At 37.4% G+C, this 17,352-nt stretch overlaps 1 protein-coding gene across 1 annotated transcript in view; it reads right to left on the reverse strand.

Moving 5' to 3' along the window:
• Positions 1-17,352, reverse strand: part of SRBD1 (S1 RNA binding domain 1) — a 237,846-nt gene that overhangs the window by 143,361 nt on the left and 77,133 nt on the right. Inside the window, 2 exon segments of the mRNA XM_043511889.1 lie at positions 12,050-12,157; positions 13,279-13,369. Coding sequence (XP_043367824.1) covers positions 12,050-12,157; positions 13,279-13,369 — 199 coding nt within the window.

Consider the following 17,352-nt stretch of genomic DNA (forward strand, 5'->3'; position numbering starts at 1 on the left):
AGGTTATGGGGTAAGCGATGCTGCTTTTCCACAATTTCAGCTCGTGCACGTCGGCGGAAGCAGTCTATGTAGAAATCCAGGCTGCTGTTTCGACCTTCAGGAGGAGTCCACCTAGAATCCTTCTTTTTGTAGTGTTGGCAGGAAGGTCTCTGGGAATTAATTTGCAAACTGGATACAATTAACTTAGGCTTGAATAGAGACTGGGAATGGATGAGTCATTACACAAAGTAAAACTATTTCCCCATGGTATTTCTCCCTCCCACCCCACCCCCCACTGTTCCTCTGATATTCTTGTTAACTGCTGGAATTAGCCTACCTGCTTGTCACCATGAAAGGTTTTCCTCCTTCCCCCCCCTGCTGTTGGTGATGGCTTATCTTAAGTGATCACTCTCCTTACAGTGTGTATGATAAACCCATTGTTTCATGTTCTCTGTGCGTGTGTGTGTATATAAATCTCTCCTCTGTTTTTTCCACCAAATGCATCCGATGAAGTGAGCTGTAGCTCACGAAAGCTTATGCTCTAATAAATTTGTTAGTCTCTAAGGTGCCACAAGTACTCCTTTTCTTTTTGCGAATACAGACTAACACGGCTGCTACTCTGAAATAAAAGTGCAAAGTTTCAAGAAGTTCAATGAATAGAAGATTGTTGGGGGCCAAATAGATCTGGACAAGGAAAAGTCTGGAGATAAATGTAAGAATGGAGGGACAGGCAGTAGAAACAAAAGTGAAACTGTTTGAGCAGAATATTCCAGATGTCTTGAGGTCTTTCTGAGTGTAGCCTTCAATGATTTGAGATCTACTGTACCATTCTCTCTCTAGAAGGGAAAACCTATAATGGCAGCAGGCGGTAAAAGAGACAGAGTTTGGGAATAAGAACCATTCAAGAAATATATGTTTGCTGATGATGTTCTAAAGAAAGTCACACCAGTGAACTGGTGGAAGTCACTTAAGCACTTGGATTCAGAGACGGTTGAAGCGATAATCTCAGTTTTAACAGCAGTAGCTTCTTCTGCCAGTGTAGAAAGGATATTTTTTTCCTTGGACTAATTAATTCCAAATTGAGAAATTGTTTGGGACCTGAAAAAGCAGGAAAGCTTGTTTTTCTTTTCCAGATTATGAACAAACAAGAAAATGAAGGAAAAGACGACGGCGTTAGCTGCAGAAGCTAATATTTTAAGTTTCTCATGTTGACCTGGCTGATATAGTCTATTTAATTTTTGTTTTTTAAATATTTCATTTAACTATTTTAGTTAAACAATTTTAACAAAAACAAACCTGATTTTAAAAAACTTTAATGTTTTCAAAAATTCATATGCTTGTTTTGTTAAATTATTATATGTTTGCTGTTGAAGAAAAAAATCCAGAATACATAACGTTGTTGTTTTAGTTAAATAAAACCATTTAAATGTCTGTCTGGTGATATACTCCTCCTAATACAGCATGGCAAGAAAATCCGCCAAATATTAATAATTAACCTGTTGAATTGGAGACAGTTCACCTCCCAATGACTTATAAATACCTGCTTCAATTACCTTTGGTAAATGAAATAACCAAACAATCATTCATTTTCTGATATAGCTGTAAAACTAATCTGAAGAGTTTTCAAAATAAATCACTTTAAAAATGTATAGTGTGTACCTTCTAAAAATGAAACCTACATCTATCTCTGAGTTGTGAAGAATATGTATTAAGGTTATAACAACCAACGAGAGTGCACTTTTATGTAGAAATCCATGATTAAATCAAGTCTTCCTGACTAGTGATTTAAATCAATTTGATTTAAATCAAATTCACCCTGCTTAAAATCTTTTTTAGTTTTGCACAAATTCAACTTTTTCCTTGTGTGTTTATAAGATCTTTATAAAATCTGATGAGATTTATGTACAATAAATATTTTTGATCTTGGCTTTATATTTTATCATTGTTAGCATGATTTTCTTCTCAAAAGTAAAAATAAAGGGGGAGAACTGTTGAAGTATCTTTTTTATGGGTCTTCTGTTAATTGTTCTACATTCACATCAGATAATTCCCTCTGATGATCTGGAAAAGTTAAGAATTATATTTAGAATGTAGACCTCTTTTTACTAGTTACGTTTTGTATTTATTTTTTATGATGTCTGGTTCTCAGATTGGTGTAGACAGGACCTCTTCGTTTCTAAATTAAAAGACATTAGCAATCAATCATTCACTCTCTTTACATCTATTAAAAAGTTCCTGACTGGACTTCATTCTAATTCCAAAAGATGCAGGGTTTTTCCAAAAAAATCCTGCTTCCTTCCACATTGCTATAAAACCCATTTCACAACTTCAGTAAACACCCCTTTAAAAGTTTATATTTAAAAATCCCCACATTCATTCTAGGGAAGGCCAGAATTCACATCTCCTAGTATGCCAGGTCAGCTGGTGGTTTTCCAGAGCCTGTGCAATTTTTTTTCCCACTTGCCTGCTCTTCTTCAGATGGGTGAATAGAGATTTCATCTAGCATACTCACATAATCAGGACAAGAAAAACTTGCCTTTTCTACATGGTCAGGTTCAGTGTTTCAAAGTGCCTTCTGAGATTCACTCTTGGATGACGCCTGTGTGGATACAAAAATTTGGATCCCCATCTGATAAGCATCCACGGTAATTAAATTGTATCTGACCCACAATCCACACTTTTAGATGGATCCATATCCGCACCAGCACCTTGTAGAGGAGCAGTTCTTAACCTTAACCCCCCCTGGGGGGCCAGGAGCTGGTTTCAGGGGGGCCATGGCCATTCAAGGTAGAAGCCCTGATCCCTCAGCCCCCCACGGGGCAGAAGCCCTGAGCCCCAACACTCCTCTGCCACCCCCCCCACCCCCGGAGCTTAAGCCCCGAACCCTGGCTCTCCCTTGGGGGGCACCAGAGCTCAGAGCTTCAGCCCCACGGGCAGACCCTCTGAACCTCCCCCGCTCTTCACCCCTCCCCGTCAAGAACTGCTGCTCTAGAGTCCTGCGCGGATCAAAAATTTGCATCTGCATCCGATCTTCAATCTGCAAAGATGGGAAACATCTGCGGTTTTGCAATTTGGGCTCACCACACTTCTATACTTACCTGCAGGCTTATGTCACATGAAGCTCAGAACCTCATCTTGAACCCTGCTGATTATGGCTGACAGTTTAATCAAGAGTGTGTGTGTGTGTGTGTGTGTGTGTGTGTGTGTGTGTGTGTGTGTGTGTGTGTGTGTGTGTGTGTGTGTGTAATCATATGTGATTTGAGACACATTTATTTTCTACAACTTTTCTTGCACTCTCTCTCTGTGAAGTGCTCATGATTATCAGTTGTGCTTCAACTGCTCCCAGTGATCACAATGAAAGGGTTAACACCCTTTAAGCAAGGGCTGGAAGACAGTTTGGATGGAGAGCATTATATAATTTTCTAAAAATTATGTGTGTCTTATTTCCCCCTCCACACACACTCTTTATACACACACACACACACACACCCCTTGTCACCATTCAAAATATTATTTGTCGTTTAGAATTTTGCGTGTCTGCGTTTAAGATTTAGCAAAACCCAAGCAGCTAAATGGTTAAAAACAGTGGTTTTCAGTTCAGACACTTACATGCTGTCTTTGTAGAACATTTATTCCTTTTGCAACAGCTTTGGAAACTATTTTCTGCCTCCTATATAGGCATCTAATGTGTGGTTGCATACATGTTTGTCATCAATGTTATATTGTCTAACAGATCAAAATAACTTGAAGAAAGTACAATTTGAAAGAAATATGAGTAAAATGTTCTACTTCCTCCACCTCTCCTTTCAGTATCCTCAACAGACTTGAAACAACTGTTTTAATGCAGCAAGCAATAGCTTGTAAAAGGATGCAAGCCAGCTGAAACATTTGACAGACAGTGTTAAATACCAAGGGATTCAGATCAACCATTTTACTTTAAAAGGTGCTTTGATGTTAGCTATCTTTCATGTACCTCTTTCATGGCACATTATTAAAGAAAACTGAGCTGAGGTAAATCAAGTCCCAAGGTCACATCTAGAGTTACAGTACTGAGAATACCTGATGAAATACGGACTAATGCTGGCACAAGCACTGAATACTTCTGTTAACCAATCAAACAAGTTTTACAAGTGGCTCTGAACTTGATTCTGCAACTAGATGTCAGACATCTTAATCCCCCTGCATCGTCTTGAAACCTAATTATCATAATGTGAACCTGAACGCTAGACTCCCTTCAAACTGAGAGTTCTATGAAGCAGAAAAGCAATGTTGGGTGTAAATATTAGAAATGTAGAGGCACAGAGAACTTGGAAGTGGCATTTGTTCAAGTCTACAGAGTATAACAGATATTCAGCAACATAAAACATAGATTAAAATCAAAAGCAGAATTTACAGTTTGTACAGACACCCATAAAAATACAAATGAACTTAAATTCCTCTTGAACAAGTATTTTTAAATCAATTTTTCACCATTAAGAACCAACTTAAAGTTATGAAACTCCTATTCTACCTCAGCAGAAAATTCCTAAGTATTTAAAACATTAAAGCAAAGAAATAAAATGCATTAGAAATGAGCGTACAAGATTTTATGGATTTTGCTTGACTTCCTACAATATAGTAGTGTTTGAACATAAATACTAGAAGATCATCAATAAGATCAATGCTTCAAATGCCTGAAAAACCAGAAAAAGATTTTGTCAAAGGTAAGGGAAAAGGACAAACTGTTTAAAGTCAAGGATAACAGAAACAATACAAAATGACAACAAGCCAAATAGATAATAAACAAAAAATACTTTAAGTATACGGGTTACCTTCTTAAACTGCAGATGATGTTTTATCTACCAGTAAACTAATGCGCATGCTATAAACTAGTGTTAAGTCTGAGTTGAAATAATTTATCGTGAGTGCATTTCAATATGCTTGTATTCTTAGCATAAGACCATTTAGGCAGAAAGAAAAATTGTGCTTTTTAAAATTTATTTTTAAAAACACGATAAAGCTGTTTATATTGCTCTACTCTAGCATAGCCCATCTGTCACTCAAACAGTTGTCACTTCACAGACTCCTACAACTGACAGCAGGCCAAAGAAAACTAGTTCCAGTGCTCTGCAGATGCATTTCCCAAAGATTTTTAATTTAACTTGAAAAGGCCCATGAAATCCTGAAGTTCGTCAGCTGTCATGTTAATGCTGAACATACTGTTGTTTCATTTTCATTTTGGGTTCTGTTAAAGCAAATACACATTTGTCTAAACAGAACATCTGTTTGGGGTACAATACATTGCATCTTTGGCAAGAACTCACAATAAAACTAACAAAAATGATCAAGAATATTTACTGGGCCTGGCAACAAAAGCTGATTTGTAACAAAAAACCTAAAGACCAGATATGTCTGTCTCTGGGCTTTAGTCCAGTCCTAATCTAAATCAATAAACATAGGTCTACAAGAGAAACTACATTAAAAAAAGAGAAGTCCTGCAATTATTTTGGTTGGACTTAGGTATAGAAAGTGTGCTGGTTATAAAAGTAGTGAAAAATATTTGTTTTAAATCAAAAACTGTCAAACTTTGTTCAGATAGTTTTTAAAGACACACACACACACACACACACACACACTCAATATATCTCATTTCCTACTGCAGTCTTCAGTGATTTCATTTTTAAATAAAAACTTTGTTTTGCAAAACTTGAGTATTTCAGTAAAACTCTGTGCTTAGTCTGCAGAAGAGAAGAATGAGGGGGGATTTGATAGCTGCTTTCAACTACCTGAAAGGGGGTTCCAAAGACTATGATGGATCTAGGCTGTTCTCAGTGGTAGTAGATGACAGAACAAGGAGTAATGGTCTCAAGTTGCAATGGGGCAGATTTAGGTTGGATATTAGGAAAAACTTTTTCACTAGGAGGGTGAAGCATTAGAATGGATTACCTAGGGAGGTGGTGGAATCTCCTTTCTTAGATGTTTTTAAAGTCAGGCGTGACAAAGCCCTGGCTGGGATGATTTAGTTCGGTTGGATTTAGTTGGATTAATTGGTCCTGCTTTGAGCAGGGGGTTGGACTAGATGACCTCCTGAGGTGCCTTCCAAGCCTGATATTCTATGATTCTATGAATATATAACTGTTATTGTTGAAGGCCTTGTATTTTAATAGCTCATATTTTATTATACTTACTGGTATCAGCAATGTTTATAAATAGCTGATCAAATAAAATATTTTGTCTTTGTCATAGCTCTATTAGAAGACAAAATTGACTGGTATCCTTCAAGATATTAAATAAAATAAAAATAAAATAAAAAATGCAAATTATATAAAGATTTAGAACTGCCCAGTCATTTCATTCTTGTACCACCAACTACAAACAAAGGGTGAAATCCTGTCCTCATTGAAGTCAATGGCAAAATTCCATTGACCTCTGTGGGATCAGGATTTTACCCAAGATCTCTCTACGTGCAATTCTGAAATTACTATATATGGCTTTGGAAATGGAGGACCAGAATTTCAAAGTGTGTGAGCAAAAATGCATGCCCAGCTGCAATAATTGCACATGCAAGTAATTAGCTGGAGGTGTAACTAGCCTTTAGTACACAACATAAGCAGGACTGCACATGCAGCAATAGTAGCTGTACACAGAAGTTAGACATTCAATTGTGTATACATTTTAGTACACACAATTACTCACATACTTTCCTTATTGTATAGCTCTCATTGTCTGAAATTGTACTATGCTAGTTTCACATGTTAGTTAGGAGAAAAAAGGAAATGAGAGGGAGAAATGGTAAAGAAAAAAAAATCACTTCTGCTCTCCAATCCCTCCGTTAGTGATATTTTTAAAAGTGTATTTCACAGGCTTTAAATACAGAAGAAGCCAAATCATGCAGTTCCACCCCAACCGCTTCCTATCCCTCCTCCAAGCCCACATGTTCTGCAACAGCTGAGCTACTAAGAAGCTGATTTGGAAGATTTGTAAGAGCTCCCAAATCTGCTCTTTAAGTACTGCTAAACTGTTAAGCAAGCTAGCCTCCTCTGAAAGGCCAGTGAACATACTGGCCTCTCTTCATTAAAAAAAAAAAAAAAAAAAAAAAGGGGGGAGGGGAGGATACAAAAAATGTATCGCGATTAAAACAATTAATCGCAATTTTAATTGAATTGTAAACAATAGAATTCCAACTGAAATGAATTAAATATATTAGGAAGTTTTTCTACATTTTCAAAAATATTGATTTTTATTACAACATAGAATACAAAGTATACAGCGCTCACTTTATATTATTTTTATTACAAATATTTGCACTGCAAAAAAAACAAAAGAAATCGTATTTTTCAGTTTACCTCATACAATACTATAATGCAATCTCTTCATCGTGAAAGTGAAACTTACAAATGTAGATTTTTTTTTGTTACGTAACTGCATTCAAAAACAAAACAATGTAAAACTTTAGAGCCTACAAGTCCACTCAGTACCACTTCTTGTTCAGCCAATCACTAAGACAAACAAGTTTGTTTACATTTAGGGGAGATAATGATGCCAGGTTCTTATTTAAAATGTCACCTGAAAGTGAGAACAACCTTCATATATCTCTTTATGCTTCGGCCACCATTCCAGAGGACGTTTCCATGCTGATGACACTCGTTAAAAAAATAATGAGTTAATTAAATTTGAGAACAAACTCTTTGAGGGAGAATAGTATGTCTCCTGCTCTGTTTTACCCGCATTCTGCTATATATTTCATGTTACAGCAGTCTCGAATGATGATCCAGCACATGTTCGTTTCAAGAATACTTTCACTGCAGATTTCACAAAATGCAAAGAAGGTACCACTGTGAGATTTCTAAAGGTAACTACAGCACTCGACCCAAGGTTTGAGAATCTGAAGTGCCTTCCAAAATCTGAGAGGGATGTAGTGTGGAGCTTGCTTTCAGAAGTCTTAAAAGAGCAACACTCCGATGCGGAAACTATAGAACCCGAACCACCAAAAAAGAAAATCAACCTTCTGCTGGTGGCATCTGATTCAGATGATGAAAGTGAACATACATCAGTCTGCACTACTTTGAATAGTTATCGGGCAGAAACCCTTGTTGGCATGGTTGCATGTCCTTTGGAATGGTGGCTGAAACATAAAGAGATATATGAATCTTTAACAGATCTGTCACGTACATATCTTGTGATACCGGCTACAACAGTGCCATGAGAACACCTGTTCTCACTTTCAGGTGACATTGTAAATAAGACGCGGGCAGCATTATCTCCCTGCAAATGTAAACAAACTTGTTTGTCTGAGTGACTGACTGAACAACAAGTAGGACTGAGTGGACTTGTAAGCTCTAAAGTTTTACACGGTTTTATTTTTGAATGTAGTTATTTTTGTACATAATTCTACATTTGTAAGTTCAACTTTCATGATAAAGAGATTGCACTTAAGTACTTGTGTCATAATTATAAAGGGAAGGGTTAACCACCTTTCTGTATACAGTGCTATAAAATCCCTCCTGGCCAGAGGCAAAACCCTTTCACCTGTAAAGGGTTAAGAAGCTAAGATAACCTCGCCAGCACCCAACCAAAATGACCAACGAGGAGACAAGATACTTTTAAAGCTGGAAGGAGGGACGGGGGACAAAGGGTCTGTCTGTCTGTGGGATGCTTTTGCCGGGAACGGATCAGGAATGCAGCTCACAACTCCGTAAAAAGTTAGTAAGTAATCTAGATAGAAATGCATTAGATTTCCTTTTGTTTAATGGCTGGTAAAATAGGCTGTGCTGAATGGAATGTATATTCCTGGTTTTTTTTTTTTAACTTAAGGTTTTGCCAAGAGGCATTCTCTATGTTTTGAATCTGATTACCCTGTAAGATATTTACCATCCTGATTTTACAGAGGTAATTCTTTTACTTTTTCTTTAATTAAAATTCTTCTTTTAAGATCCTGATTGCTTTTTCATTGTTCTTAAGATCCAAGGGTTTGGGTCTGTGTTCACCTGTACAAATTGGTGAGGATTTTTATCAAGCCTTCCCCAGGAAAGGGGGTGTAGGGCTTGGGGGGATTTTTTTGGGGGGGGGAAGATGTCTCCAAGTGGGCTCTTTCCCTGTTCTGTGTTTAACATGCTTGGTGGTGGCAGCATAGGGTTCAAGGACAAGGCAAAGTTTGTACCTTGAGAAAGTTTCTAACCTAAGCTGGTAAGAATAAGCTTAGTGGGTCTTTCATGCAGGTCCCCACATCTGTACCCTAGAGTTCAGAGTGGGGAAGGAACCTTGACAACTTGTATGGGGTGAATTGAAAAATACTATTTTTTGTTTTTTATAGCACAAATATTTGTAATAAAAATAAATATAAAGTGAGCAGTGTACAATTTCTATTGTGTTGTAATTGAAATCAATATATTTGAAAATGTAGAAAATATCCCAAAATATTTAAATAAATGGTATTCTATTATTGTTTAACAGTGCGATTAATCATGCAATTACTTTTTTTAAATCGCTTGACAGCCCTACACTAAATTAATGAAGCTTTGCTGGAAATGTAATAAGACACGAAGGAGTGTTCATTCTTGGACCATCAAAACATTATTAAGGTTACTAACAGTACTCGTTCTTCTGAGTCATGCTTCACAATGTCCCTCAAGAAGTCCATCAATAGCCTGGGTAATTGCTTGAATAGTCAACTATACTTGCCAACTATCCCCTTTGGCCAGAACTGCTCAGGTTTTTTAATTCTGTCCTGGGTATTAGCCATCCTCAGTCCCAGGCAGCTCGCTAAACTATCTAGTGAAGAAAAAAACTACTTCCTGCATCTAACAACTGCTTTCAAGAGTAAGCAGCAGGCTTCCTGTGCGTGCACACACACCTCTGAGCAGGGAGAAACAGCAGCCAGACAGAAGAGCAAGATGAAAGTTCAACCTCCATAAAAGATAGTCAGTCAAGGAGGCCAGAAGTGGGGGACAGACACTAAGACCCCAGGCTCAGCTTATCTGGAAATATTTAAATAGTGACAGCTACATGGTTAATAGCATCCAATATTCGGAATAGGTTTACTGCAATTAAAATTATTCCATCTATTATTCCTTTTAACATTATTATTGATGCCACCTTAGTTCCCTGTACAAGCTCACCAAAGCAGAGACCATCTTTTCCTTAAGTTAGCACTTAGTACAATGGAACCCTAAATCCCAATTAGGACCTTCAAATACTAGTACAACATAAATTAATAGTGACAGTGATACTAAATAGTACTTTAATTATGCTAACCTTTTATTTCAGCTCTCTTTTATATTGACAATCTAAAAGTTTATATTTCACTAGAAGTTTTACAACTAGTTTTGTCAAAAAAGATAGATTACTCATTAAAACATATTATAATTCTTGAAACTTGAGAAAAATCTGTCTCCATATACTGTTATTTCAGAAATCTACCTACTTGATACTTTGGGTTGAAAAATGTTCTCACAAATTCCTACTTCCGCATGCAATTTACCAGTATTTTTATTTTTAAAATATTCCATTACAAAAGTTCAGCCCAAGAAACTGACAGAGCTAAATATTTTGGAAGTTCTCTTTACATTCCTATTCTACCAACAAAATAAATGCAACAAAACACAAAGAAAATAAAAAGCAAAGCATGCTAAGAAAAACGTCCACAAAACCTGTTATAAAATAAAATAAAAAAATCTTGCTGCATGAACTTTAACAAACAGGTATTTGCATTCTGTAGCACAGAGAACTGAAAAAAAAAAATGACAAATGACAATTCAAACAAGTTATAATTGCTTCTTCTAACAAAGAATAAAGCACTTATATTTCAATAACTGGCTTTCAAATTTTATCTAAATGAATGACAATAAAATTTTACAATATGACTTTTTTCCAAACATATTATAACTGTTTTCCATGCTAACCGAACTACACAAAGCCCCTGCTTTTGGACTAGAGTCAATAAAAAGCTTCTACAGCCTTGTATGAGCTTCCGATTTGAAAACAAACATTAAAAAATTTAAACAGGACCCCTAGAATGCCTTTTGAAATAAAATCAGATTAATTATTGGCTCTCATCACAAATTTATACCAGTGTGGAAAACAAAGAACAAATGGACTTACATGACAACATAATTTCCTAGGAAAAATGCATTTATTGAAAATTTCTGTCAGATCTCTTTTCAATCTATGGATTTGACAAAAAACATTAAAACACACAGAGATGACAAAAGTCCAAAGAGAGAAAAGCAATCTTTTTTGGAAAACTTAGGTTAATTATCTTCTTTTTACTATATCCATCTTAACATTTCGATGGAGGAACAAAAATTGTTGCTTTTTATTTTCAATGCAAACGCTTAAATGCAAGATTTTAAAAAATCCTTTGAGATGATTAAATAATAGTGGGTAGAGGGCCAAGAGGACTCCTTCCTATAGTCCCACGAGGGAAACCAAGAGGCTCTGTCCTCTGGTCAGAGAAAGATAAGCAGCAGACAAACTTACCATTCACATCAAAACCCGAACAGAGGCTTTTCTAACAGTTCTGTTTGAATTCTGAAATCTAATGGTCAAAAATTTGAGTTTTGGGCAAGATGAATCCTTCATTACCCTTGCTGTGCATTAACAAAGGACTTTTTCCAGACAACTTAATACCCAAATGATCAGTAAGCTTTCCATAGCATAGACAGATACCAGTATTTAAATTTGCATTCCAGTGGCCCAGCCAAACAATCAGCAACCTACAGTTGCTGTCGTGAAACACAGAGGATATGGGACAGAGGTCCTCAGCTGAGGGCTGAGTTCCTTGGGCTGGCAAGACTTGGGGACTGCCATGGAGGCAGCACACTTATCCTCAAGGAGAGGGAATGTGTTGAATGATGCTCTAGTGAACTTCTCCAACCAACCCATGAGTGGGTGCTTACATATTCCAAAGGGAGCCAAGACCACTTCTCTATGGCCAGAAGGGTGGGCCAAGCCTGATACAATGACAGTAAAAGAAGGAGAGGAATGCAGAGGAACTATCTTTAAAAAAAACAACACACATTTAAAAGCACCTACTGAAATTGAAATGTGCTGAAAAGGAAAACAAAATGCCAAGCAAAGGAAGCAATCTTACCAATATACAACATCCAAGGGTGCAAAGTACTTTTTCATAATTAAGTCAGCAAAGTAAGCTTCTGTCTCCCTGCAGGCAGTCCCATTGCCTATCACAACAGTGCTGCAGCTTTAAAGGAGATAAAGGACAAACATTCAGTTTTCCTGCATTGTTAGGGATGTGTAGTAATTTTATTTTATGTAATAGGTAAGGCTTTACTCAGCAAGAACATGCCGCCATTTTCCACACATAGGAAGATCTTGAACCCTGTAGACATCAGCACCTCAGCATGAACTAGGCTGATTAGCCAAGAGTTAAGCTGCACAACACAAACACTGTGGCATATTACAAAAATGTGTCTTGCTACAGTAGCTACAAAGTAGCTAGTACCCTGCAACAGAGAATTCCATCCCCTTAGTTGCAGGTACAACAGCAAAGCAACTTTTAACTGGCTCTAGTAGTAAGACTTTTCAAGGGCTTGAGGCATGTATGGGGGGAGGAACTGATTGTCTGAAGGTTTGAGCGCATTGTGATGTTGTGAGTGGTAAGAGCAATAATTTTCGCGTATCTCTTACAGAAGTTAACAGCAATCCTAACTACAAGAAACACAAGGGCTGTAGTACATCATTCATGATTCTCCTTGGCTGTCTTCATGTAAAATCATTTTATTGCACAGACAGGAAAATCCTTCCCCGTGCATAATGGCTTCTATTCAATTAAACAGAAGCTAAAATAAAGAAAAACTCATTTTGGAAGATCACTCAATGGAATAACACTGGATGGAACTGCCTCCAAAATAGTACAGATAGGGCCAAAGCTATCAATAATCCCAGGCTATCAACAGGTATGCATGAGTGTTTAAATCAAACTCCTAATCCCTAGTGAACAACTTCCCACCACCCAAAACTATCTCAAAATTTAATATAAGCGGCAATAGCTGTTCATAAAAGCTCCCAAAATAGACTAGCATGGGTGCTGCACACTAGGAATAAGATGAATTGGCACACCTTTGTAAATACATTTCCACAGCATCTAATTTGTAAACTAATTATATTCACTGCTTGATTTCATAAGCATCTAATACATACAATATTTTAAAACATGAATATAAATTGAGCAATATTCAGCCGTCAGCAATGAAAGCAGAAATTTCACTAAATCTCTGGGCATCCTGTTTGTATATCCAATTTTGATACAATGTAGATATTTATCCTATTTATATTTTAATGAAAGCTTCATCATCATCTTACTTGTAATGCAGAAGAAGTCTCCTTATCTTTTCAGCTTCACGGAATCCTTGTCCAGAATGCAAGTAGACAATATCAGTATGGAGTATCTGACCTAGAATGAGGAAAGGCAAAACCATTCAGTTAGAAATAGAAAAATCCAAACAATATTTCCTGTTGAACTACCTAGGTGAAGGGCTGATTCACAAGAAAAACATTTCAATAATTATCCACCATTTTCTTATATACTGCCAGAATGAAACGAGTTGATAGACTTTGCCTAGCTCCTAGTAAACATGTCCACATGACTAACCACCAGTACCAATCAACATCACTTGCTTCTATTCAGCAAATATTTTTGTGATTAGAAAAAATGGTTCCATGGGGCAGGAAGGGTTTATTGTTGTAAATATTTTAAAGATCTGCTTAGAGAGAGGTGTGATCTAGTGATCTGAGGACAGACCTAGAAGCCAGAATACCTAAATTCTAATTCCAGCTCCAACAGAAACTCCTTCTGTCGGCTTTGGCAAGTCACTATACCTCCCTGCAAAGTGGGGATAATATTAATGGACAGATTAACAAACATACCCTTGCATTTGTGAATACAGGCCCCACATTGTTACCACTGCAGATTTCAGTGCGTCTACTACAGCACATATCCAGAGACTGAGGTCTTGTTTAAACAGTGGGGTAATGTGCTCTATGGGGGTTGGATTTCTAAAGCATACTAACTGGTCCATTTAGACCATTTAGGAAACCTGCTGCACGCGAGCTGATTTTCAGTGGCACTCACACTCCCCGGGTCCTGGCTACCAGTCCAGGGGGCTCCGCTGCTGGCCTGGGGTACCGGCCACTGGCCCCCTGCCAGCCAACCCCCAGCCACTGGTCTGGGGGGGCTCTGCTGCTGGCCTGGAGTCCCGGCCACCAGCCCAGGGTTCTGTAGCTGGCCCCAGCTTGGGACAGTGAGGGGTGCAGACAGGGGCAAGAGGGGGCACAGCTCAGCACCCTCACCTTAAAAACTGTTCCAGCGCCACTGTGCTGGGGTATTTTTAAGTGCTGATTTGCTGCTTACATCACTATCACACCACGTGGAACAGCGCACTGCATTTGATGTTGAGATTAGAACGTACATGCAAGAACTGGAATCAGAATTTTCTGACAGATTTCAGGATTTCCAGCGATTTGGCCCAATGCTTTCTTTTCTAATTAAACCTGAAAAGTTCAACAATAAAGCAACTTGGATTTGTCTGTATTTCAGTGGATGGGTGTTGAAGATTTCAAAATGCAGCTTATTCAGTTAAAAAGCTCAGAATTGTGGGCATCAAAGTTTGGAGATCTGCAGAGTGCACTTGAAACTACCGAGAGAGATCATGGGGCCTCTGTTCTGACCTGCTGGACATCCCTGCCAGTGAAATTTAACTGTTTGAAGAAAATTGCGTTTGCAATGCTTTCAGCATTTGGATCCACATACCTGTGTGAACAGGTATTTTCACACACGAAATCTATCCTCTTCCCTCTCAGAGCCAGTTAACAACTGATCACTCAGAAGTCTGTGTGCAGCTTAAAGTATCCAAATACGTGCCAGACATTGGAAAACTCACAAGGAAAAGCCAGGGCAAGGATCACACTAAACTGATAAGATCTGCATTTTAATTTAATTTTAAATGAAACTTCTTAAACATTTTAAAAACCTTATTTACTTTACATTACATATAAGAACAGTTTAGTTATATATTATAGACTTATAGAAAGAGACCTTCTAAAAACATTAAAATGTATTACTTGTATGTGAAACCTTAAATTAGAGTGAATAAATGAAGACTCAGCACACCACTTCTGAAAGGTTGCTGACCCCTGATTTAGACCTTGTTCATGTGCTTCATCGTAGTGCTGTTTGAAACAGCACTAAGTTAAAGCACACGAGGGAACCTATAGTGCACACCAGCAGGGTCTACACAGACCAATTCATGTACAGCACATCAGCGTGCCCTAGAAATCACATCCCCTAAAACATGTTACCCCTCCAAATAAACGAACAAAGACACTGTTAATTCTTTGAATTCTGCTTCTCACCCCCAGATTAGGAAGAACTAATAGAACACTAATCACAAGGATTTACTCCTCTCAGCACAGCAACAGACATCAGAGTTCATGAATTCCTCTCTCACCAGCCCCCCATCTGCTCTGTGCTGAGAGATGTAGGGGTGGAAGGCTAGTTACTGTCGAGGGCCCGGGACTAGAACTCATGAAACATGAGTTCGATTCCAGGTTTGGCCACAGATTTCCTCTGTGACCACAGACAAGTCACTTAGTGACAAGTGTCTCAGCTCCCCTTCTGTAAAATAAGATTAAAATTGATTTTCTAATCACAAAGGTGCTGGGAGGATAAACCCATCGGTAATTGTTCAGGCTAACATTTTGGTGGATCTTAGCTCCTTTCATTTTTACCAACCCTTGCTAATACTTATTCACTTATTTCACAGAAGTCTTATGAGAACAGTAAATATTTGTAAAGCACTTAAAAGATACAAACAACATATTCTTATTTCTGCAGTTGACCTTCCCCTTTTTAAAAAAATGAAAAGTATCCGTAATGTTTTGGTTTTATGGTATAACCAAGTTTTCTGCATCTTTTCATTTTCATTTGGCAACTACTGGCCCAAAATGAGGATTTAAAGACTCTTTAACACCTAGTTAAGCAATAGAACTAGCTTTGCACTGGTCATACATGTCCCCCCTTTAGGCAGAATTTCTGCAAATGCTGTCCCAGTTAAGGATTCACTACTATTCACTACCAAGCTAAATAGTAGGTCCTCTAGGAGATATGCATATAAAATGGCCATCCCAATTAAGCACGCCTTTTTTTCAGTTAGTTATACGTCATTTTACTTAAATACAGCAGCCATATTTGAATATACAGTGTGTGCGAATCTATTCCCTGTACTACGTGCTTATAAAGAGATTAAATTAGAGAGAATGCTGGACTCGGTACTTTGAAAGGCCATCAGTAATTCAGGAAACTTTATACAGAAAATCTAGGAAAAGTCTGTACTCTTAAAATCAGACAACTAATAAGAAAACTCATTGGGATACAAAACAACATGAAGAGAATAAATCTGAAGGCATTATAAAAACTAATTCACGATTTGAGCCTTGTCTTTTGGCAATATGGGGTTAATTCAACACCAAAGCCACTACTGCTTCCCCAAAACAAATCTAGCAATAAATAAATAAATAAATAAATAAAAATTGGAAAACGAAATTTCCATTTTCACAAAAATCTATGATGAAAAGAAAAGAGAATTATGCCTGTGAAGAACAGCATACATGTTTTTAAATCAAGTGTCACTGGCTTGAAAAAAAGGCCTATTTCCTGTGATCCATAATTGTTTTGTTTTTTTTTAAACAAAGACTGTAAAATGCATAAACATCCACAAGTTTTACGAGCTGGTTTCCCTTAACAGACTGTTTGATTATAATAAAAAGCAGTGTACTTCACATTTTATCCAAACCACAGGTGGTGTGGCTCAATGTTTTATTTCACTGAAGAATTGACAAAATACTTGTACAGTTTCCAGATGCACACATTATGGCCATCAAGGAGTTACAGAAGGCAGAGGTTTTTTTGTTTTGTTTGCTTGTTTTGGGGGTTTTTGTTTTTTTTTTTAAAGAAAGATACATATTGTAAAGTATCAGTTTGACAAGTTGAGGAGAGATACAGATTTGCTGTGGTCAAAGATAGGAAAGACCCTGGCTCTCTCACCATTTTTAATATATTTCAACTGCTGAATATGTAACCAACATGGAAGGGGTAGGGAAAAGAAGGCTAAATAAACCACAGAAAGATAGAAAAACATTTCCAAATAAAGTCTGTCCATCAACAGAGAAACACAAACATTACAAGGAAATAGGACAATGGGTAAATTTTTATTATGTGTAAGTGACTTAGCCTAAGACTCACTGAAAGTCAATGGGATTTAGACTTCTATGTCTATACTACAGCCTAAGTCAGCAAAACTTTTGTCAGTCAGGGGTGTGAATATTCCACCAGCATAAGCGCTGTTATAAGTTCACAGCATAAGTTCACAGCACTATTTC

This window comes from Dermochelys coriacea, chromosome 3 (genome assembly GCF_009764565.3).
Source record: "Dermochelys coriacea isolate rDerCor1 chromosome 3, rDerCor1.pri.v4, whole genome shotgun sequence".
NCBI classification, from domain to species: domain Eukaryota; kingdom Metazoa; phylum Chordata; order Testudines; family Dermochelyidae; genus Dermochelys; species Dermochelys coriacea.